The 25,472-nt window shown below is 44.0% G+C and overlaps 1 protein-coding gene across 5 annotated transcripts in view; it reads left to right on the forward strand.

Annotated features, from left to right (window-relative positions):
* Positions 1-4,220: 4,220 nt before the first annotated feature.
* Positions 4,221-25,472, forward strand: part of PHACTR3 (phosphatase and actin regulator 3) — a 171,018-nt gene continuing 149,766 nt past the window's right edge. For 4 of the 5 annotated variants that reach the window (XM_050917778.1, XM_050917779.1, XM_050917781.1 and 1 more), the window contains exon 1: positions 4,221-4,642. In XM_050917778.1, coding sequence (XP_050773735.1) covers positions 4,525-4,642 — 118 coding nt within the window. In that variant the 5' untranslated portion in view covers positions 4,221-4,524. Of the gene's footprint in view, positions 4,643-11,521; positions 11,544-25,472 lie in introns of those variants that run through there. The other variant, XM_050917783.1, reaches the window with a different exon arrangement.

A 25,472-nucleotide genomic window follows, 5' to 3' on the forward strand; every position in this document is an offset into this window, starting at 1 on the left:
CTGCTCGGATTGGCAGGGACCAAAGCAAATACAGAGGCAATTGACTCAACCATAAGAAAGGAAGGGATCCAAGCACTGCTTTCCTCAAACAACTCCAAAAGAAACTCTACAACTTCAACTCCCACAAACCCACCCACCTTCTCACGATACACAAACAAAGAACACACCATATCTAGCTTTTGCCCTCTCATGGAAGGAACATCAGAACTTGGGAACCACCCTCAAACCACCGACCACACAAAGGGCCAGTTTCCTCCAGAACAGAACCAACTTCCTCCAGAAACTCTACAACATTAACAACCTCCCTCAGAATGCCATCCTTGTCACTGTGCATGACACCTCCCTAGACACCAACATAGCATCGCTGCCTGCCTCAAATATCTACAAGGCAATAAAACACTCAGATAGCCACACCAAACACACACAGCTGAACTCAGTCATTTCATCCTCACCTAGAGTAATTTTACATTCAGCAAGCACTTTGTCCAGAAATTCTTCCTCAAGGTGGCTCATCAAGAGATTGGAATACTGGGGAGTCATCCCAGTACCCAGGACTGTTCCCATGGTTTGAACAAATGCACCATGAAAGCAATGATAAACCTGAGATACATCAATGATCTTTTCATCTTCTGGACAGATGACAAACTCCCTCACAGATGTCCACCACAACTTCAGTAACCATCACCCATCCATCAAACTCTCTAGAAACACTCCCACACCAGCATCAACTTCCTGAATGCCATGATTAGCTTCAACAATGGAACCCTATGAAAACTATATATGAGAAATTCATGGATCACCACACTTACTTCCACAGATCCAGTACCCAACCTAGACACACTAAGAAAACTACTATATTCAGCCAGGACATTCAGATATTAGAGAATATGCTCCAAGGAGAGAATCTGGGATACACACTTTAACCCACTTAAAACCACATTCACCAAACAAGGCAAGAACACTCCACCAAAGAAGTAGATCGCATCATGGAACTGGCCACCCAAATCCCCAAGAAAATCTGTTTCAATACAGATAAAACACGACTGACAGCATGCCCATCGTAATCACCTACCACCCCATGCTGGAACTCATGAGGGGTATCATTAAGCAATTACACAGCCTCAAAGAAATCTTTCCCAAACCCCCTTTTCTGGCCTTCAAACACCATATTTGCTAGAATTTAAAAAAAAAATCAGCCTGGAGCAGACATCTATGATGGACAATTTCAAGACAAATGGTTTAAGTTTCACAAAGTTATAAGCAACTGTACACAGTCTTATAAAAGAATGTGTCCAGCAACCTTAAGTATAGGTGTCACTACCAGCTATGCCTGCAACAGAGAGGTGGGCAAACTATGGCCCACGGGACCAGCCTGCCCAGCCCTTGAGCTCCCGGCCCCTCCTCTGCTATCCCCCTCCCCTGCAGCCTCAGCTCACCATGCTTCCAGCGCTCTGGACGGCGGGGCTGCGAGCTCCTGCTGGGCCACGCAGCTGCCAGTCCTACTGCTCTGAGTGGCATGGTAAGGGGGTGGGGAGCGGGGCGGCTGGATAAGGAGCAGGGGGTCCTGGGGGGCAGTCAGGGGACAGGGAGCAGAGGGGTTTGGACAGGCATGGCAGTCCCAGGGGGCCTGTCATGGGGCAGGGGTGTGGATAGGGGTCAGGGCAGCCAGGGAGCAGGGCGGTTGGATAGGGGGTGGGGTCCCGGGGGGGCAGTTAGGGGTAGGGAGTACCGGGAGGGGGTGGTCTGGGGACAAGGAGCAGTGGGGGTTGGATGAGTGGGAGGTTCTGAGGGGTGTGGGAAGTGGGAGGGGAAAGGGGCCAGGCTCTTTGGGGAGGTACAGCCTTCCCTACCTGGCCCTCCAGGCCAAAATGTTTGCCCACCCCTGCTGTAGCATGTGCACGTGTGTGCAAACCCCCAGCCCTTAAACCTTGCTTTTGTGTCAAGGGTGTATTACACACAATCCCAACAGCAGCTGCACCACTGGGGAGTGCTCTGTACCGATAAATGTGTGGGACTGAGACCACTGTGTATTCCAGGCAAGGGCTGCATGGATAAACTCAGCGCTATTCCACTAGCAGAGCAGTGCCTAGAAAGGGTCCCTGCTTCTCTAACTGGAACATCAATAACTTAAAAGTTTTACAGGGAAGAAATAACACAGAGCACTGGAGCATATGCAGCCAAGCAATTCATCCTGGTCATAGTTCTGGACAGGAACTGGATTTTTTGATACCTGAGAAATGCCACACATTTGAAAAAAAATCCATTCAAGAAGAGAATGAAAACAATTTTTTTTGAAATTTCCTCTAAAGTGAGATGCCAAAGAAAACAATAATTTGGGGTCAATTGAAATGTTTGGTTCCGGTTTTGACTTTTTATTATGTTTTTGTTTTAATTTATAATGTAAAAGATATTTCAAAAATAAAAAAGTGTTCCTTTGGAAAATTCCTGACCAGCTCTACTCCCCAGCCATAGAAAAGCAGCCTGCTCTGATTGTTCCAGTCCAAGGTGAAGCCACCGTGTCCCTGAAATCAGGCTGTTAAGGAAAGCACTGATGGTACCACTGATTCACGCCCCCCTCCTTCCCCCACCAGTGTCAGGGCAGCTAGTGCCTGGCAAACTGGAAGCTGCCACAGCCTTTTTTTTTTTTTTTTTTTTTTTTTGGAGGGCTGGGTTTTAGGCAGATCGTCAGCTGATATGGGCAGCAGCAGCTCACTGGATCTGTCGTGCCACCTGTTCTTTCTCCGCTTCTGTGGGAATGTAGTCAGGACAGGCTGGGCGGGGGTTCCGCGACACAGGCAAAGGGGATAAGGCCAACAACGGGTCCAATCTGTAACCTAGTCAAGTGCCCAGATGAGAGAGGCCCCACAAGGCAGCCACACTGCACACGCTGACACGCCCACACAGCGCACAAGGCACACACACACTGCACACGCTGACACGCCCACACAGCGCACAATGCACTGACAAGCCCACAAAGCGCACAATGCACACACACACTGCACACGCTGACACGCCCACACAGCGCACAAGGCACACACACACTGCACACGCTGACATGCCCACACAGCGCACAATGCACGCACACACACTGCGCACGCTGACACGCCCACACAGCGCACAATGCACTGACAAGCCCACAAAGCGCACAATGCACACACACACACTGCACATGCTGACATGCCCACACAGCGCACAATGCACTGACAAGCCCACAGAGCGCACAATGCACACACACACACTGCACATGCTGACATGCCCACACAGTGCACAATGCACACACACACACAGTGACATGCCCACAGAGCGCACAATGCACACACACACACACTGACATGCCCACAGAGCGCACAATGCTGATACACCCACACAGTGCACAATACACACACATGGACTGCACATGCTGACATGCCCACACAGTGCACAATGCACACACACAGAGACACGCCCACACAGCACACACACAGTGCACAATGAACATACACACACACTGACACGCCCACACAGAGCACAGGCAGCCGCGCATAGTGCACACACATATACACTGCACACGCTTGACGGGCTCTACGCACAGAATGCACTCGCTGATACACGGTGCACACGCTCTCCACGTGCAGTCTGGCACACTAGCCTAGTGCCCACTCACGCGCGGCGCCCGGAGCAAGGCGAGTCCCAGCCAGGGGAGCCCGAGCCGGAGCCAGCACCGGGTCCCAGCTGCAGCTCCCGGAAGGGGCAATGGCGAAAAGGGGAGCAGTCTCGCTGGGATCCCCCCCGCTGGCCCATTCACACGCACCCGGACAGACCCTGCTGGGCTGATCTGATTGGTCACATGACAGCAGCCCAACCCCCCCAGCCTCGCAGCGGAGGAATTGGGAGGGGGGAGATGTGTCGGGGGGGAGGGGAGAGGGGGGTTGAAATGCAAACAGCGGCAGATTAACAGTAGGACCCCCCAGCTTCCTGCACCTCCCCCCCGGGCCCCCTAGCCGCGCACACCTGCTGCTGCCCTCCCTTTGTGCAGTGCAGGTGGCCCCCCTCCCAACCCCACTGTGATGTCACACTCCCTCTCGCGGGGCATGATGGGAGAATCCCAATGTTTTCCAACAGATGCTCCAAGAAGAGCAGCCGATTAAAGCAATAGCAGGAGCGAAGATTTTGTTATTGGGTGGAAGGGAGCGGCAGGGGGGGAGCACGGGGGAGGGGGGAGCCCGGCCCCAGCTCACGCCAGCCCCCCCCGGAGCAGCACGAAAGCAGCCCCCCTGAGCGGCGCCGAGAGAAAGTTCGCCAATGAGTGGCGATAGGCGCCCGGGGCATTAGCGGCATCTCTGCGGCTGCTGGATGGTGCAGGCGGGGAGCCCTGGCGGGAGCTGGCGGAAAGAGGCCGGGGAAGATGCTGCCGCGGCTGGGGCTGCCTGGCTGAAGCTGCTGGCGCTCTGGACTCCATCCCCCGCTTCTCCATTGTGACCTTGGCCGCCTCCCGTTCCATGAGCGCCTCGTCCTCCCCTCGCCTCTGAGACCCCCCCCCCACCTATGGCTGCAGCGGAAGAAGGGACTGGCTGTTTTCTCCCCAGAGGCAGGTCTCAGAGTGACCCCAGCATCCTCACGGACTGCGCTGCCTGCGCTGCCCCTGAAGCCGGAGAGAACCCAGGTAACAGCCCCCCCTCCACAACAGAGCCGCGGGAAGAGGGGAGTGGAAAGGGGGTGGGCGCAGAGGGGTCCCGCTGCCATCTGCTGCAAACCTGCCCGCCCAGGCACGGCAGGAAATGAGGGGCATATTCCCCGCAGTAAATCCTGAAATGATGCAGGGGCTTAGCTGCAAACGGGATTGCCTCAGAGCGTCCCGTGTGCCTGGCACCGCCACTGCCTGCAAACTCCGCGTGCAGCGGGGCTGAGAGCAGAGCCTTGCCCCCACCCCACCTCTCTCTGACTGCAGGGGAGGGGGACCTCGGGGCCCGCAGCTCTAGAGCTACCTGGAGCCCAGCATCGGCTGCTGGCAGGCATTTCTCAGCACAATAACCGCCCTTGTGTGGACCCACGCAGGTGGCAGCCTTGGGGAGAGCTGCAAGAGCTGCTTTAGCACAGGAGGCTTGACACTCTTTCCCCCTCCCCTCAGCCAGTCCACCCCTGCCAGGAGGAAGCCATGGGGCAAGCAGGGCAGGGATTCAGCCAGGATTGACCTTCATGCACCCAGGGAGAGGCCCTGGAGTGAGGAAGGTGGAGTGGCTGGATTTAGAAGCTGCAGTACTAAATGCAGTAGGCAGTACTCCTACCTAGGCCACTGATTAATACTTTGATTCAGGCTTATGCATAGCTGATTTATTACTGCCTGGAGGGGGAGAAAAAGGTCCAATACAACAGAAGGGAACAGGCTGTTTGGATAGGATCACCATGGAGACAGGAGGAAGCAGAATAATAATAATTAAATTGCCCCCTCCAACCTGAAGGTAATTTTCACTTCATACAGAGAAGTATAATCTTTTCATGAAGTGTAGTGGCAGAGGGGACTGAGGTACCAATATCCAATCACACTATTCTATTTATAAATGAAAACAAATTATTTCACCAGTGCCAGCTAACAAACATGTTCAGCTTAGCTGCACTTTAAAGAATAGTTCTTCCAGGAGGAAACTAGGGGGCAAGCAGGGCAGGGATCCAGCCAGGACTGAAAGAATAGTTCTTCCATTAAATACAGATGTCTTTAGAGGTGACTGTATCATTTCAAAGTGCCAGTATCAAAGTGATGATGATCCTTTGGAATAAGGAAAAGGTTGGTTCTGCTGGGCAAAGATTTCCTCTAGTCAACTCAAAAACTCCACATAGCTTGAGTGTGATGTGACTGCAAGGAAAGGCCCAACAACAAGTAACTAGAAGCAGAGGCTATGCTCCAATTTGCCCTGGCTTTATATAAACAGTGGACCATTTATGAGTTGTAAGGTTTCTTTGTGAGGGCTACTGAATTATGGAATGATTAAACAAAACAGGGTAAGCTGTGTGGTTTCTACCACCCTGAGACAATGAAAGATGGGTAAATCCTAGTGGCCCAATATATTGAATTCTAAACATAGAACTCAAGGTCTGAACCCAAAGTTAAAGGAAGCCAGGAGAGAAGTGCCTCTTGAATTAAATGGGTTTTAGATCAGGCCTTAGTTCCTCTTTTGCAGATTGTGATTAAACACTCCCAGCCTTCTTTGATGGGTTTGCTTGCCAAAATCATTCCCAGAGAAGCAGACTATATATTAATAATTATGACAATTTTAAGTTTGATTCGTTTTCCTTATCAAAAAATTCTGAACATCTTTGTAGCTCTGCAACAAGATAAAACAATGAAATTAATGGAAACGATAGAGGATTTCTCTGATGCCCAATTGTGGCCATACCTCACATAAAGGGAACAAAGGATGCCTCTAACATGAAGTGCTAGACTTTCTGCTTAAGGGACAATACTGACTGAAAGCGAGGAATCTATGCTTCTGCTATTTGATTTCTGGAGGCAAAAGTGACTAGTGAAAGGAAAATTATATGCATACAATCTAATTTCAGCTCTTTCTTATATATTTCAAAACAATCAATCAATGTGGGAAACAGCAAATGTAACAGACAATCTAATTTTTAAAATCTATTTAATATAAGGGAAAATACACACATGCTGTTTTGAAAAGAGGTACTGTTAGCAGCACATTTTCTTCAATGAAAATTCCATAATTTAAGACCAAACATCCCAGTGGCATGGCAGCTGCTGCACAAAGTATGCAAAAAAATCTCCCCCTCTCCAAAAAATATACTGCAAAAGCATTATAAAAGGAAACAAAAGGCAACAATACCTACAGCCTGTGTATATTCTTGTATTATGTAGATTAAGGAAACTCTACCTAAATTTTATTTTTTCATGTAATTTACAGATATGGATTTTGTTAGGCAAACAGTTATATTGTTTGGTAAACATTGGGTAGACCAGTACTAAATAGTGTGACTGTAGGTGACTGTCTTAGAATGTAAGAATGGTAAACATCTAATGTTTTCAGTACTAGTATTGCTTTACCTGCAAAATTACAACATTTTTGCCATCTAATTTGTGGACAAATTGTTTTTGTCTCTGTATTTCAAAGATTTAAGCATAATTTATGCCAAGCCATAAATTAGCTGTCATCCTACATAGTTACATTTTCATCTTACTTCCTTGCGAATAGAAATAATTATAATTTGGTTTTATGTTTAGTTATAAAACCAAACACACACAGTCAAAATAACTTTTAGACCTGATCATTCTTCAATATAATGTTTACATTTACATCCCAATCCTGCTTCCATTTAAGCCTTGCTTTAGACAACAGAGGAATAGAACCTAATTTCAACTTTTCGGTTTCTGAACTGTATTTCAAAGGAGTTTCCTAGTTTAAAAGTAATGGCTTAGTTAAAAACTCAGGCCAAAAGAGACATTATTTATACCTCAAGTTATACAGACAAACGTGCCAATAGCAAAGTAGAATTCCACAAAATAATTTACAGTGTTTACATAAATATGATTTTTAAGATATGCATGGCAAACTTTAGCATCACAACCTAAATCACGTACACAAAGAGTAATCAGCATGGGTGTGAAGTACTCTTTGAATGTATTAGGGGGGTTGTGATCGAATAAGAGTTAGAAGATGATGCTTAAAGAGAGCAGTTATCCATGTAATGGGCAGTTAACCTAACTAAATGGCTTTTATAAAGGAAGATAACCCATATCACATCACTGACCTTGGCAAAAGCACAAGGGTAACATTTATTCAAGGATGAATTGTGGGGGAAAAAAATCCAGTTTGTTAGGCACAAACAGGCTTTCCTTCAGCACCTGGCATACAGATTTTGTTCTTGGATCAAACCCTTACTGAGGTCAGTACTGAAACGCTGTCACCCTGACCTTGTGTTCCACTGCTTTTTTCTTGGTGGGAGGACACTGAGTATTCAATTTTTTTGGGGGGGGGGGGCACAAATACTTGGATTTAATTGAACAACTGGAGGGCTGAGCGGCCTTCTGCTCCAAAATTTACTTGGTGGGGCCTACACTGGAAAAATGTATCATGATAGAAAGTGTGGTAACAGATATTAGTTAATGTGTTTTCTAGAGTTTCCTTTCCCCCATGTAGGCATGGCCTGTGTTTAAGCAAGTTGCATATCCCTCCTCTTGATCTATCAAGTCCCGGTATGAGTGGTTTTTGCCCCATCATTAGCCAGGAGAACATGCAGTGACACTGACATCAGAAGATGCAGAGGCAATACCCTTTAGTTTTCCATCCATCCAGGAGAGCTCAGTTCTAGGGCAATATCAGTTTTTCAGTGAGCTCCTGGTTTTTGCCTAATTTTACAGCCAAGTTGAATGAGGCACTGCAAGGTTATATAGTTGCCCAAGTCATATAGCGAATCAGTGACTCAGCTGGGACCAGAGCCTGGAATGCTTCAGGTAATCACTAGACTAGATCTCCTTCTGTCTGGTTTGGACAAGTCAAATGGCAGACTCAGGGGCTTTCCTATGAACAGATTGTGCTGAAAGTCTTTTGCCATATGTTAGGAAACATCTAGTTGGAACTGAAGTCTTGTCTTTTTGGGCTGAGGTACTACTTGGAGTCAAATCCTCCAAAAGATTTCCCCAGGTCTGGGATAAGTTATCCATTTTTTCTTTATGTGATTAAAAAACAAGCTCCTTCCTGTATGAGGAAGGGACGTCTAAAGTACCTAACTGGCCAGACTCCATGCAGATACTAAGAGAACTTGCTTGTGCAAATACTTTCAGAGCTTGATTTTCAGAAGTGCTGAGTACCCACAATTCTGGCTGTTGCCATTTGAGCCGCAATTGCTCATTATCTCTGACAAAAATCAGGCCCATATTTATAGTGGGGTTTTTATTATACAGTATTCTCTGTACAAATGAAAAGTTATTACCTTGATTTACTACAAAATTACAGCAAATGCACAGGCCAGTGCTAAATTCTGTTCCAAAATCTGCTTTGTAAGATTGTTTTTAAAATATGTTAACAGCATATTATAAAATGTTCCTACAGCAAATAAAATACATGATGTTCAGTACATGTAGACAACAGGCTTAACAGTAACATGCGTTACTAAATAACAGGCCTACAAATCTGCTAATAATTAGACCCTTCACATGCCTTTAATGAATAACAACTCCTTGCAGTGATCTTTTAGCATATGGTCTGAGAATGAAGTGTAGGTTTTGTCTGCAGTGGGCATCATTAACAAGTGGACATTTCCCAGCTGCAGTGGGTCTTTTAACAAGTTTAAATGTAAGGAATGCTGCAAGTAGTGTTGGTAAGAGTGATGGATTGTTCTTTTGGAGCCATCTGTATTTGAATTTTCTTTTTCATGATAAAATAAATGCATTTTGGGTTGAGATTCAGTGAACTCTTGTACCACCAGTGAGCTCAAGTGACTAGGTTCTTGAAAGCTGGTGAGTTTCTCTGCCCTGGTGAGAATGAATACAATATTGCAAATTTAGGGCCTGATCTGTCAATCTTCACTCAGCCATGTCTGAGGCACGGGTCACTTGCTGGTTTGTACTAGAGTAACTGGTGGATTCTTTGCAACTTGAAGTCTTTCGGTCAAGATGGGAGGACTTTAGTAACTCAGCCAGAGCTTATGGGCCTATTGCATGTGTGGGTGGGTGAGGTTCTATGGCCTGCAACATCTATGTGGTCACACTGATAAACTTTAAGGCCGGAAGGGACCATCATGGTTATGAGTCTATGTTGTCCCATTAAGATCAGTAGGACTTTTTTTGCTGAGTAAGGAGTGAAAGGGCCAGGTGATTAGGAGCACATTCTAAACTTGGGAGGCCCATAGAAATTCCTCTAACTACACATGGAGCTTCCTTACACTAAGATTCTTGGGATCCAGTCCAACCTATTAATATTATGTACAGAACACATCTGCACCATGATCTCATTCAGAAAGAGAATTTTATTTGTTAGTGCAGCATGCTCAGTGCTGGAGCAGTGCATCAGATAGAGAAGGACCACCCCCACCACCATTACCCGTTAGGTTTTCAGATCCTCATATGACAGGTGTTTTCAAACATAAGACCAGTAGATGTTTAAACAGGGCAGAATTCTACAAAAGTGTTTAGAACATTAAGGAAAAACTACATATACTATTGCAACTTCAGGGGCATTTAAGTAGACCGCACTTAATTATAACCTAAGTTAAAAGCTGTCAAGAACACTATGGTGAAACACCCTTGCTCAAGAGAAGATAAATGGTGAGGAAAATTTGATTTGAGTCACAGAAGATAGAATCACACAGGGAAAGATGGTGACAACAGAGACTCTGAAGCAATCCTATCATTTTAAGTGGCTTACACCCATCCCGCCTCCCCCCCCCAAAAAAAAAATGTTTGGGAGAAAGAGGCCATAGAAGAAGTCGTCTGGAATTTCAGACACAAACCAGATCTTAAGATCCCGCAACTGTGTCTCAAACAGATGGTGAAGCTGAAATAGCTACTTCATTGTACATTTCCAGCAATCCAAGGGAATAGGAGAGACTGGTAGTCTCATTTGGGTCTTAGATCATTAAAAAATGGAACTTCACAGAAAGAGAGAGCAAATTAGTGTCAAAGCTTAACTAGTGAAGAAAGACAGACAATTTTAATAAAATGAGAGTCTACCCGCCCAAGAATTTAGTTCAAGGACTATGGGTGCTACAGAATCATAGAATCATAGACTATTAGGGTTGGAAGGGACCTCAGGAGGTCATCTAGTCCAACCCCCTGCTCCAAGCAGGACCAATCCCCAGATTTTTACCCCAGTTCCCTTAATGGCCCCCTCAAGGATTGAACTCACAACCCTGGGTTTAGTAGGCCAATGCTCAAACCCCTGAGCTATCCCTCCCCCAAAGAAAGAAAGAAAGAAAGAAACTTAATTTGTAGAAAGGCACTATTATGCCGGGCATCACTTACAAAACTACCAAGCTAAAGAATTCTTTTTCAGAATTGACACAATGTTCTTCTTCAGTAACAGATACTATTGATCCATCCCACTAACAGTCCATTGTACCTTACCCTTCCTCCAGTGGAAAACCAAGGAGCTATTGTAGAACTAACAGTAGTGTTGGATCTCTCAGCTTCTGTGTCAGCTCAGCGCATCAGATTCCTGAGTTCTAGGTGTGGAAGAGATATGCCTCGTACATGTCAATATAAAACTGTAGGCTCAAGCACTGAGCCTGTTGAAAACTCTTAGCCAGTAGACATGGTGAATTCTTCCAGTTGCACAATAACTCATGCTGATGTGTCCAAAATCTCACTATATATGGAACATCTGTGTCCCAGGTACGCACAGTTGTGTGCATGCCAAAAGTTGATCCAGCCACATAAAGAAAAGCAACTGATGTGATCAACATTAAGGCTGGGATTGGAGGGAGATCCATTAGAAAGTCTACAATAAAACCTCTTGTACTCCTCATTGTTTTCTTTTATCACCTGTCATCATTCAGAAGATGCTGTGGCAAGAGACCTTCGTGAAGTTAGGCAGTTACTTTGCCAGACTGCTCAGAAGGTGAGAGAAACTAGATTTTTTGCTCCTTTTATGTTGTCTCTTTTGGAAGAGGGAGGCATTTATTATTACTCAGCACAGCACAATGGAAAACATTAGGACATCAGCTATAACTCAACCAACTCGTTAGGGAAAGTCATGAGGAAACAACAGCCAATACAGGAATACTCATCATCTGTCTGTCTGTTTTTATAGGCATAACATATGCTGGATATGCCGTTGCACTTCCTTTTACAACCCTACTGTGGATTCCCTTGGCCTCTTCTGGATTGATGCAGAGTGCTCAGGTTTTAGGTTAACATTCATTGCTGTTCTGATTTGTTCCTCCAAATTCATTTTGACGAGCCTGGTAGAATTGGAGAGTGTTTTAGGTTAACATTAAACATGTGCTGAAGACCAAACAAAATCTATGGGAGGGTGAGTGTGTCAGGGATGGGAAGTTAGTGAATAGTGCTGTGCCAGATCTGTGGCTGGCACGACAGTCCCTTACTCCAGGGACCATTTAGGTCAAATTCTGATCTGTCCAACAAGTCAAATAGATTTTCGAATAGGTTACGATGGTCATAAATCACAGCTAATTTACAATTTAAATACTTCAATCAGTCAACTATTAATTGCCTTCCCACCAAGCTCAATGATTGCTGTTTCATCAGGTCTCCATCAGCCAGTGCATTCTATTACTTTTGTTTCTTTGCCCTGCATTGTACTCCTTCCACCTTATCTATATTTTTCATCAATTAAATTGGCAAAAACTGGACCCTTTGCTCCAGATGTGGTGAAACAAGAGGCCTGTAAAGATTGTTTCTTTGGAAAGCAACAAGCCCTTCAATATAGGCCAACATTTTAGCCTTCTTCATTGTCACTGTCCACTGAACTGAAAATGTCCCTGTCAATATATCCTTTCCCTCCAGTTACTAATTCATTCCCATCGAAATTAAACTGCTTGGGCAACATCTTTACTTCAGTTTATTAGCACACAATTTTTAGATGTGTGAAATTTCATGATTCAACTCAGAGTCCTTTCACCTAGACTACAAATGTTCTTCTGGAACTCACCCACATGCCCATGTGTTTTAACCATACCACTGAGTTTAGGGACCACACCTACAAAGATTTTCTACTGCACTTCTCTTTTAATCCTGCATTTGAAGCCAGTGGTACAGAGTACAAACCCAGAGTACAATGCCCAGAGTACAAACCTTCATAGGCCTTTACACATGAGTAAAAATATGCATGATAGTAATTTACCTGCATATTTTATAATCACATATTCCCTCTACATCTAGCTTATTAATACACCCATTTTAAAATCCAGCTCCCCCTGGAAAATCCTGAAGAGCTCCTCCTTGCTGGTTTGCATGAATAGATACCCTTAACTCAAGACCTCTGTTTAATGCCCGCTATCCAGTTTTTTTTATCCTCACCTAACCCATACTTAAGGAGTCAAGTCAGAACGGGGTGGAAGCTGTAGACTTGAACGTCTTAATGTTGCTTTTACAGCAGTTGAATGAGATTGATGAATATATATATTATTCATGGGGTTTGTTATTTTAAAACTTATCCATGCTGGGACGGTTTCCGGAGTTGGAACATCAGGCAGTTAGGCAGATATTAGAGTTATTAGAGATATTACTGTTTTGTAAGTGAAATATAGAACTGCATGTAAGAAATGTGTTTTACATTCCTCTTTTATTCTAATCCCAAATTCGCCAGTAGTTTGAATGTTATGGAGTAGCTGTTTAATACATTTAAAACTTGAAATCCAAGATGTGGAAATGCTGTATCATATCATTGCTGGTAACCAGAGCTTCAAATGTTAGCTCAGCACATGCAATACCCTCATGAAAATAGTTGTGATAGTGTTTTATGATTTGTTTGCTTCTGTGGAGCCCTCTGCATCTGTAGTGACCCTTGACGAGCCTCTATTTTCAGTCACTCCCACACCCTTTCCTTTATATCACAACCAAATCTTTCGGTAACAGAAGGAAGACTGGACAGAGTGCTGCTGAAAGTATGTATTCCCCGCCCCCATGCAGGCACTGAGCATGCTGTTTCTTGGCTCAGTTACCCCCACTTTGACCACCCTCTTGCAAGCAAAGCACGTGGAGCATAGGATTGGGCCCAAATGTGGGTGTCTGAGCTTGGACTAGGTAGCTCAATCCAGGCCCATCACATAGGGGTGAAAAAAAAACATTGTTTCTAGGCAACTGGGCTAGTAATTTTGAGCTCTAACATCATTTGTTTCCTTTGTTGGTTCAGATTTGATTTTGGCAAAAACCCAGTGTGAGTGCCTTTTGAATATTTCATCTCTCCTTGTTGCAATTGCTGCCTTCTCCATGCACCATAAGAATGAACTCAGTCATGGGCATACAAGTGGCTTTCTTTTCCTTTACCTCTCAGCTGCAGCTTCAATATTATGGCATTGATGCCAAAGGCAGCATGGATGGCATTACACACTGTAAAAACAATGCATGGTGTTTTCAAAGGCAATCAGCGATGACAAAGAGATGCAGAGGATGTCTAGCTACTACAGTTACATGTTTCAATGAAAATAAGTTCTTAACCCAAATCTTAACAGACAAGCTTCAAAATGAATATCAAATAAAAGCCCCTTTTCTTTCAAAGCTGCAATAATCACATACATCACACTCAAGTAATTACTGGCCTCTCCTGTGTAGTCCTCTACAAAGAGCTTTTCTGTTTGTTCCCCTACTTGAACACGTCAAAATGTTTCCATGCATCATAATATGGAATGGTCAAAGCTGCAAAAATCAGATGATTTGGGGCCACATCCTGCAGACACAACTACTCTCATTGGTGGTGTTAATTATATTATACTATTATCAGAGGGGTAGCCATGTTAGTCTGGATCTGTAAAAGCAGCAAAGAGTCCCGTGGCACCTTATAGACTAATAGACGTATTGGAGCATGAGCTTTCATGGGTGAATACACATGCATCCAACGAAGTGAGTATTCACCCATGGAAGCTCATGCTCCAATATGTCTGTTAGTCTATAAGGTGCCACAGGACTCTTTGCTATATTACACTAGTGCCTCAACCAAGAGAAGACTGATTGTCCAGGCATTGTACAAACACATAGTAAGAGACAGTCCCTGCCACAAGTAGTTGCAATCTAAAGACAGCCCAAAGGGTGGAATAAATAAAGCCGTTCCCACATTTTACAGATGGGGAACTGAGTTCCAGAGGTATTAAGCCATTTGCCCAAGGTCTCACAGGCAGTCTGTGGTAGAGCTGGGAAAGGAAGCCTGGTTTCCCGAGTCTTAGTACAGTGCCTAAAACACAAGATCATCCTCACATCGAATGGGACTACTCACACACAGAAAGTTAAGGACGTGCTTAGGTATCTGATGACTCTGGTCTATGTTTGTAACCCACAAATACATAACTTGTAAGAGAGAAATGGTGCTGAGGGGGAGGAGTGAGGAGGAGAAAAGAAAAACACTCAACACTGACCTCTCTCTCTCTCACACTCACACACACACACACACACAAAACATACATTATATACACACACACACACACACACACACACTCTCTACATTTTCTGGTTCTGTGATTTCCAGCATGATTGATAAAAGGTCAAAAAGATTTGATTAGTTATGAAAGAAGAATTTATGGCATCTGCTCCCAAGAGTCTGATTCAGCATCAGAGAAGTCCATGAACATTCATGGGCAGGTATGTTTGTGAACAAGTTGCTGATCCCACACCACAAGGAAAGTTAGAGCTGGAAAAAGCCAACTGCAAACTTTCTATTTGTCAAAACTCTATCTACAGATTCAGCCTCTGCTCAATACTATTGCACCTGCTTGAAAATAAGAAACCGGCAAGCACTATTGATAACATAATAAGAGTTGCAATTCAAAGGGCATTGGATCAATCTCACGCAAAGTATCTCGGGATCAGATCCCATGTGAGAGAGAACATAACAGAATGAAAGTTTCATACCTGAGCTGCAAGGGAGCTGTATCACTTTGTGAAATGTGTTTATATTTAAAAAAAAAAAAAAAAGCAATGTTCCCTAAAGCTACTCTTTACATTCATTGCATCTTTAACCCCTTAAAATACCTGACTCCATGATATTTCAAATAATTTTTTTTGAAGTTACACATTTTAATCCTGATTTTCATTTGATGACATATAGGGCATAAAAGTCAAAAATGAAAGTTAGAATAAATTGAGTTTTGAAGGGAGATGATTAGAAACAGGAATTTAAAATGGGCAGTGGGGAAAATGGAGTTTCAGACACTTATTAAAGCTAAGTACCATGTTTCTTTAAATGTGCATGTATATATGTTTGTACAGCACCTAGCACAACGGAATCCTGATCCATAACAGGGGCTACTACTGCAGTAAAATAATATATTATACACAGGACCAAGTTTTCCCCCAGTTAATTCCAGCATCTAATGTTGTTGCTGATGTTTTTGTTTTCCTCTTTCAGAACCACCTTTGCAAATCCCATTTTGTAAACTACTTGACCATTTCTTACACCTAGGGGGGTACGAAGGGCAAAGCTGACCATTTGCTGGGACATGGTGCCTGAAATTACACATTTTTCATCCTCATATCTGTACTCTGTTAAACGCCCGCTAACTTAAACAAGGATGCATTCTGGGGAGTTCTGCTGAGTAATTTAAATTCCTCTCAACATTAGCAGCAATTGTGTTCTTATGACCATATATTATTGAGCTTAATCCATGTGAGGTTCCACCACTGAATAAGGTAGATACATGGTTCATTAGCCAGTCACGGCCAGAAATTGGCCCTACATCTTGGGTTTGGCATCACTTGTTAGATTTAAATATATGACAAGATTTTGTATTTCAGTTTCAGGGATCTGATCCAACAGTGGTTTAGTAAAACTATGTACAAACACCAGTTGATTAATTCTAACACTTCTGCAATTAGAAAGTCATTTTAACAGAGCCTCCTCTGCGCAACAATCTGGTTCCAATTTTCAATCACAGGCCACCTAACGGTGAGGAAAAATTGCCATGAATCATTAAGGATGCAGACATATATATAGCATACTTGAACCTGTATGGAAAGCATTATAAAACATGTAATTAAAGTGAAACACGTGTTGGAGTGTAGGATGCTGCTTAACTTGACTTTAGTAGCAAAGGAGACAGAGTGATCAGCATTGATCTCACATACTGATATTAACTGGGTTAGACTGTAGAGGGCTTGAGGATTCATTTGTCTTCTCTGGAATTTTACTGTTTGAAACCTTTAAATAGAAACAAGTTATAGAAAAATTAATCATCAGGAGCCTGGCTTTTAAACAAGTTAGGCACAAAGCTTGATTGCACAAATGGCACACAAACCCACACTTAAATTGCAAATGCACAGTCCTTTGATTTCATATACAAATTAGATTAATCAAATGTCTAATATTTAAAAATCAGGCTCTAGATATAAATCAAGATTTTTTAGGATTAGTAGGTCAATTATTATTTGTGCAGTACTTTGAACATGTAATGAGATATATAAGTGATGATAGATTTTTTTTAGGAGTTAATAACTGTTTACTTTTGTCATTAGTTAAGTAACTATAATAATTTTCCACAACCTTTAGCTTTGAGAGTTTGTTCCAGATTGGTCTATTAATGCTGCAGTTAATGGGTTACACAATTTATTTATTTAGAGCCTTCAGTCAATTGTTCCTTGCCAGATTGTGGTTTTTCAAAGTGCAAGGTAATATCTAGAATTAATTATCCTGCCTTCTCTAATCACATCTGCCTTATAAATACCAATAAGTAAGTAAAGCGAAATGTGAGGGGCCTCATATTGCTTCTTATCTAGCAAGAGTTTAAATAATAATGCAGTGGATCCTCTGTGCCCATTAAATCCACAGTCTTGGTCTCTGAAATCCATGTTGATGTATTGTCTGTAATGTATACACAATTTACACATGCCCTAGGGAACACATAGACTAACCACAGGAAGCAGGTCAATAATTTGATGCTTGAGTCTACATAAATATTTCAATGTGATGATCTTAATCAAAGAGTATCTGATCTTGCTTTTTGGAGTGCACTTTAACAGATGTAACTCAAACATGTAACCATAGAAACATATAAGTAATACAAGTCCCCATGCAGAAAGGGCTGCATGGTGATTACATTTAAAGAAGATATGCTGCATAGCTAGGTTGGTCTGCAAAAGGCAGATTAGATAAGCCTTCCCCTGTTCTATTCATTTGAGCACCCTCACTCCATTCTGCTGCTGTATAACCAGCAACAGGACTAGCTTGCAGTGGTACAGAGCCTTGGGCCAGGCCTGTTCCTCCATTTCTCTCTTCCCTCCCATCCCCTCCCCTCAAGTCAGATCCCTTTGGTCATCAAGGCTCCATGTCTGCCTTGCCCCCATTTATTTATTGTGAATGTGTCTGGTTTCATCCTGCTTCCCACTGTGACCAGGCCTCCTGCTTTCCGCCTGCACTGAACCTTCTTGTTGCTGTGGCACAACCTGGAAGCAGCCCTGGGGGACAATCACCCAAAGCAAACACTCACAATCTCAGATCCCAACACTCCCTTCCCTGTACAAGTTCATTTACCCACAGGACCAGCTCTGCTAACTCAGACGCCTGCAGACCAACGTCAGGTGAAGCCAGCCCTTCAAGAAGAGAACCTTTATGGTTAGTTAAGAACTTTGGCCAAACTCTCAGTCAGAAACGGGAAGTTCAGGCAGAGAAAAACTGCCTTAACGAGGGCAGCTAGGTAATCTCCTGATGTAGGGGAATTCCTACGGGCCATAAAGCCAGCCTGCCTAGCTCTGTCACACAATCTTCCCTTCAACCAAAGCCTGCAGTCAGGGCCAGATTTAGGGGTAGGTGACTGCCTGGGGTGCTCTTTTTATTGTTAGCAACCAAAGGGAAAATAGAATGTTTGAAGTAAAATGTTTCGGTAATTCCATATGTGGATTCATTTTTCACTAACCTCCTAGAATGTTTTGGACCTTTGTAGAATCTTGTGGAACCTTCCAGACTTTGAGAAGTACATTTTCCTTGAACCTCCTGGAATTTGTCAGCCAGGACCTCATGGGTATACAAGGGGCGAGACATCGCAAGTCAGTCAATGAGATATAAGAACAAATTGAAGTGAAGTGAGAGATGAGAGCGATATTGTTTTATTGTGCAATTGTGAAAGTGTACTTGTGTTTTAAGACTTGAAGAGTGTAAGTAGCAACTAATAAAGGACATATATAATGAGATGCCAGAGATATCTATAGAAACCCTATCTACGCAACAATATAAAAATACATCTACTTCTTTTGCCATGCTTAACACGTAATGTTTGATCACTTTCTAAGACTGTGGAACATAGACTTTTGCTCTTTTGCTCTAATACAGTCTCCCACCCCGCCTAGAAAATAAAAGATGCCTTCTGGAGTTCAGTATAGGAAGCAAAAGCTCAATTGCAATCTAGTTAGCAGCAAGAGGGGCAAATCTGAACGGCAGGTCTGGGTTAACATTCTAAGACAGTCACCTACAGTCACACTGTGTAGTACTGGTCTACCCAATGTCGGTGCACAGTTCAATTTCTTGATGTTAGTACATTTCAGTTACTCTTAAAATTCAAACATCTCAGAGGAAAAGCTTAAAGGAAATGAAAGTTTTTATTTGCTTATATATGGCATGAATAAATACAGATTTACAGATCCTAGCATGAAAATGTAGTCTTATATGACAGAGGATAAATCATGTATGTAAATTGTGCATTAAAGTCATGAAATGGGCTACAAATGCAATAAAAAAAAAGGTATTCAAAAGTTTAACAAATAGGAGGTAGGGGGCACCAAAGATGCTCCTTGCCTGGGTCACCATTTGGTCTAGGGCCAGCCCTGCCTGTAGCATAGGGGCTGTGCTGGGGTTGGCCCACAGTAGCAATTGCCATGGCCAGAATACTTTATGCTTGACCAAGCCTCAGCAACCAGAACAGTCCCTAGGAACCCTTGGGCTGTTTTGAGTTATGCTGGGGGAACTGGCTGTCAACTGGCCCCAAGATCGGAGGACCGGAAAGGTGACAAAGAGGCATCTTCCCATCCCAGACCCCAGGATCCTGCTGGGTACAGTTTGGCTGGACTTGAAGATCTTGCCTGTTAGGAATGTGCATGGGGAGGGACCTAGAACAGGGTTTAGAGTTTCCCTTCAAGTAGTTCTACTGCACATTATGGGCAGCTGGATCACAGCATCCACTCAAGGGGCTGCCGTATTACTCTACATCTTGTAACTACAGCTTTTGTGTTTTAAAACCCAGTGAACTGAGTGGTTGTGAAGCTGCTGGGTGGTCAGTCCCTGAGTCAGACAGCCCCAGTTTGTCCACCGCACAGTGCGAGGGACTCATCACCCCAGCATTGTGCATCAGCCAGCTCCAAGGAGGAGAAGGTAGTTCAGACACTTGGTGGGATCTTCAGAAAGACTTAGGCGACGTTCAGTGGCACTGGAGCCACTTAGGAGCACTTGGAAATTCCCCCATCAGCAAACATGCTGGCTTTGGCCAAAAATGATCAAACCTGGGTGCCAAGAGTGAGGCATCACTTGTGGGATTTCCAAAGAAACCCATGGGAGTTAGGCACTCAGTATCCACTGAAAATCAAACGGAATAGCACCCTTGAATGCTTTGGAAAATCCCACCTCTAAATTAAGTGGTCTGATTTTCAAAGGTGTCAGAGCAAACATGCAGGCGTACGCTTGGCAAGTCACGTGCTGAGGAGGTTAGTGTTCCATAGGATGGGGTGTTACCTTTGCAACACTCGTAAACAGTGAATGCAGAGTCTCATAGGCTTTGTGACAAGGACTATCCGTTTGCCCAACATGTAAAGCATGGCATTTTAGAGCTCCTGCATGTTGTCTCATAAGACAATTATTTACATGAGTGTGAAAGTGCAATACAGCTCTGCTTTTGAGAGCTTCCTGACGTGACATGGTGCTGTAGAACTGAGATACCACCCGCACTGCCACCCTAAGATGCTCTAGGATTTGTAGCATATTCCTAGTTGGGGGGTTATATTTTTCTGTCATTTTCTGGATATTTTCCAGTTATTTTCTTAGGGTCTAATCCAGCACCCACTGAGGTCAATAGGGGTCTTTCTTCATGGCCTAAACCTGCGGGAGATTCAGTGTGGGCTGACACCTGCCCCAGAGTAGAATCCCATTGAAGACAGTGGGTCTCCATGTGGCATAGCACTCTGCACACATGAAGTCCATTACAGGAACAGGCCTGAAAGAGTCTAATCTCAGGATCTGAGTCTGTGTGTGTGTTCAGTGTCTAACATAATAGAACCTTGACTGGGGCCTCTGGGAGCTATGATCATAATTTCTTTCCTATCCTCTGCTCCATATGCAGTAGCTACTAGGTCTAGGATTATACCCTGTAGCTAGCAGAGTTAAGAGAAATTTTACTAGCAAAATCTCTGGCATGGCTAGCAATAGCTCTCCCCACTGAATGCCACTGTTTCTCTGTATTGCTGACTCTGCCTATTGATGTACAATCCAGGCTTGATAACCGTTGTTTTAGCTTAACTGGATTTCTCTGAAGTTTGTATTTTTCAGATTGTCCTTTCTGACTTGTATGAAGTTTGCATTTATAATGGTGGAAGACAAACACATTCACTTGACTTCAATTTGATTTTGGTATAACAGCTATGCAGATTTGGGGTACCAGCTTCCCAGGATTACAGAGGATTTTAGGAGAGAATGAAATACGTAGAATAGATTCTCAGACATGGAAACTCAGAACAGATTTGCTAGGAATGGTCTTTCTGTCACAATTGCTCATTTGATTTTGTTGTGGCTATTCAACCATGCCGGAACGCTGGGAACTTAATTTCCAGCACTGACTAATACTAGAGTTTCTGCTATGCAGAGGATGCTCCAGGCAAGGGACAAGGTGGCCTGATTCTTCATTCATACCAATTCACTTAGAACAGACTTCACTGGAATTACTTCTGATTTACAGTGGTGCACAGGAATGGAGAGTAAGGACCAAAGTCACTTCTCTGTATGACTAAAACCTCTGGACTCACGTGAAAGGTATAGCTGTAGGGAATCTAGTATCTTGTTGCACTGCACTTGCAAGCAGTGAACGAAAGCAAGAGTATCACCAACTGGATTCCCTTATCATTAACGCATGCTACACGGGTCCTGGAGAATGAACTATTTTACTGTGAATGACTGAGAATAGTCCAAAGCTGAATGGGCTGAGCTCTGGCAGGATACACAAACATTTAAATCTCAACTGAAAATAGTGACACTGCTACATCTCTGACAGCAGACAAAAATCAACCATTGCTTGAACCCTCAAACTAGCTGTTAATGTAACAGATGCTGAAGTGTAAGAAATGCTTATTTTCTTAAGGCAAACACAGGGTATGTGAGCTGCAGGACTCAAAGGACTCAAAACAAAAATGTACATTCTTCATTGGTGCCACAGTGCACGTCTCCTATCATGTTCCAACCAGAAGCATCAGCTGCGATGAAGTGAAAGAATACATGCCAGCAAGCCTTAGAAACCCTGAATACTGTCCCTGGATGGGCTTGTTTAAAAAAAAAAGTCATTCATTGAAATCTAGCCCAATTTTACCTTCCTGAACCCAGGAAGGTGTATACGTAAATATCAATATTTGATTAACCTACTGTTAAAAAAAATCCATACAAATATTGCTGCAGTATTCATACAGCAATGGATGCTGCATATACTCCAGTAGCTGTACTGTAATAACCCAGTGGTGTCCATGCCAAGTCCCCTTTGCATTCCACTCACTCTCTCCCAGCACTGTTCCCTGTAGGCTGACTTCTGCTATACAGGACAGCAGACAATATTAACAGGGAGCTGTGGAGAGACTGAGAGGCTGGTGGTAGCAGCCCAGCTGCTCCCCATGACCAGGTAGGTTGGCAACAGAACCCTACTGGAGAGTCTCCAAAGAGCATCACCACACACGTTAGAAATCAGGTAGTAAGCTACAACCGTAGGGTCCAGTAGTGCAGAATAAGAAAGTAGAAAAATGAAGGCAAGCACCAGGCTTGCTATTAGCCAGATGGGAAGAACCTGTGGCCATGCAGTATCCTAGCCTGCTCACATTTCCGTACATTGAGTCACGCAGTAGATCAGATCTAGGCCGCAGTAAATATTACTATGACAAAACAAAACACATTGCTGGACTCATGACCGAGGGAGGTGTGCAGCTGTCATGGCAGGTCAGTATATGGGTCTTAAATATGTCCCTTGAACAACATATCAAATCAGTACTTAGCCTGTTGGCAAACACAGCATAAATGAGTTATATATGGTGTGCATGGCTGAGGACAATGAGATTGCTTGGTATCTCTGAGGTGCTATCTATACTAGGCAAAAGGCAGACACTCTTCAGAGTCAGAGGGCCAAATGCTACACCTCTTTTACCACACTGTTGACATAGGTGTAGCAGAGGGCAGAATTTGAGCCCTGATCTAGAAAGGTGATTGGAAAGGCCCAGGGAATTACAACTCCTGAGCTCTGTTCCTTCTCAACCATTAACTGTGTGTCCTTGGCAAGCCACTAACCTCCATTCTCCAGGTTTTTTCATCTGTAAATGAGGACAAAAGCCTTGCCCAGGTGTTGATAAGCTGGATACATTGATAAAGCAGAGCTTGAAGACCCTCAGATGAAGAACTGAAGAGGGGAAAAAAACACCTAGTTTTATGATGTGAAAAATCATGGACATAGGGAGGAAAAAGAAAATCTAAGGCAGGGGTTGGTTCACAGTGCCGGTGTGTAGACCAAGTGTATAGCATGGACTGGGAAACTATCTTCAGCCCCACTTTGCAGCAGCAGCCACTGTGGCTATCCCTGCTGTGAGTACAGGCAGAGAGAAAGGTCTGAGAAGGAATGGATCTTGGAGGCACATTGGTTTCACTAGCAGGGGAACAAACTGCAGTTCCCTAACAATCGCTATGCTCATAACCAAGCTAGTGAGGCAGGTGCTGGAAAGTTTGATGGCGTGTATTTCTCTGAAAGGTCTAGATAATACTTAGTCTTGCCATGTGCACAGGGGACTGCAATAGATGACGTCTCGGGGCCCCTTCCAGTCCTATGATTCTATAAGTACAGAGCTTAGAGGAGATCTCTGCACCTGGCAGCTGGCAAGGAGTCTAGAGGCACTTTAACACCATTAGAATGTAAGGCTCCTGTACTTCGGCAGGGCTGGGTCAAACAACGTAAGGTTCCCTGTAGAGTTATGGGCCCAGATTCAATGTGACCTGCCTCCACCTACCCTAAACTCCTTTGCCATGCAACCTTCAGCAGGCTGTGCCCTTTAAGGGCCGAGAGGAGAAGAGAATGGAAACAATGATGAGTCCAGAATTGGTGCACATGTTTGTGGAGAGAATCAGTGGAGTAGCAGAAGGATATTTCCTGTTAAACAGTGGGGAGTCTCTGATGTGACCGCCCATCTCTGTGAGATTTCCACAGGGGCTCAAATCACTGTCCCTATAGAGTGGTCAGCAAGCATGAAGCAGCTCACACCCAATACCATGTAGCACCAGGAGTAATGATCTCACTAACATCAGTTGAGCACCCCCATGAGTGGGAGCTGTCTGCAGCTACGGCTTTGACACCATTCTCTGAGCCATCCTTGCATTTAAGCCGCTGCATTTTCCTTCCTCCACTCCCTCCTCTCCCTTCTGTCTTCTCCGATGGTTTTCCCCTTGCCAATGACACTTGCTCCTTTTCTGCTTCTCTATTTTCCTCCATTCCTCCATCACACTCTGACACCTGCAGAGAACCAAGTCTATAAAGGGGAAGGTGGTAGGCCAGTACCTTCAACAATGGCAGTGGGCTGTTATTGCCTGGCACCAGTCACATGACAACAGTCAGGGTTCCAAAAGATTATACTTGTCAGATGCCCAGGGCCAGCATGGGCTCCAGTGGCTATGACGGTGATACCTTAGTCAGTGTTGGCATCTCTAGAGCCTTGTTTCCATCTCACATTAAAGATTTCCCTGGCCAAGACTCATGTGGCAGTGAGAAAGTGCCAAAGAGCTGTGATTAGCTCTGACCCACAACCAAATACAACATGAACCTGGCTTGGTGTCTAGGGTGTGTTTGGGAGTGGAGTGCCCAGGGGCTATGAGCAGAGCTGAGAAAAATCTCACACATACACACCCCTGCGTAGTTTTCAGTGTCTTGGTGCACCATGTATATTCTTGCTGTTTTATCGCTCTTACTAGTAGTGGTTTAGTCTCGATTCTTATTAATGTAATTTTTAGACTGATGATGTCTCTTTAAATTGTAAGGAACAGCCTCAGGACCTACTTTTATGGCAGAAAGAGGCAAATCTAAGCACATTTGGGCTGACACGAATGCACGCAGTTTGGGGATTTTGTTGTTATCGATTATAATATTCTCATTATACAAGAAAGATTACGGAAGTGTGAGGTAGGTTTATTTTGTCTGACAAAGAAAGAAAGACTTAAAGGATTAGCCTTGATAACTTAGAATCATAGAATATCTGGGTTGGAAGGGACCCCACTGTTTATCCCTTTTTCCAGATCATTTATGTTGAACAGAACTAGGCCCAGTACAGATCCTTAGGGGATCCTACTATTTTCCTCTCTCCACTATGAGAACTGACCATTTATTCCTACCCTTTGTTTCCTATATTTTAGCCAGTTACTGATCCCTAAGAGGACCTTCCCTCTTATCCCATGACTGCTTATGTTGTTTAAGAACCTTTGGTGAGGGACCTCGTCAAAGGCTTTCTGAAAGTCCAAATACACTATATGCACTGGATCACCCTTGTCCACATGTTTGTTAGCATCATCAAAGAAGTCTAATAGATTAGTGAAGCATGATTTCTCTTTACAAAAGGTACATTGACTCTTTCCCAACAAATCGCGTTCATCTATGTGTCTGATAATTCTGTTCTT

The sequence above is a fragment of the Gopherus flavomarginatus genome, chromosome 11 (genome assembly GCF_025201925.1).
Source record: "Gopherus flavomarginatus isolate rGopFla2 chromosome 11, rGopFla2.mat.asm, whole genome shotgun sequence".
In the NCBI taxonomy this organism is placed as follows: Eukaryota; Metazoa; Chordata; order Testudines; family Testudinidae; genus Gopherus; species Gopherus flavomarginatus.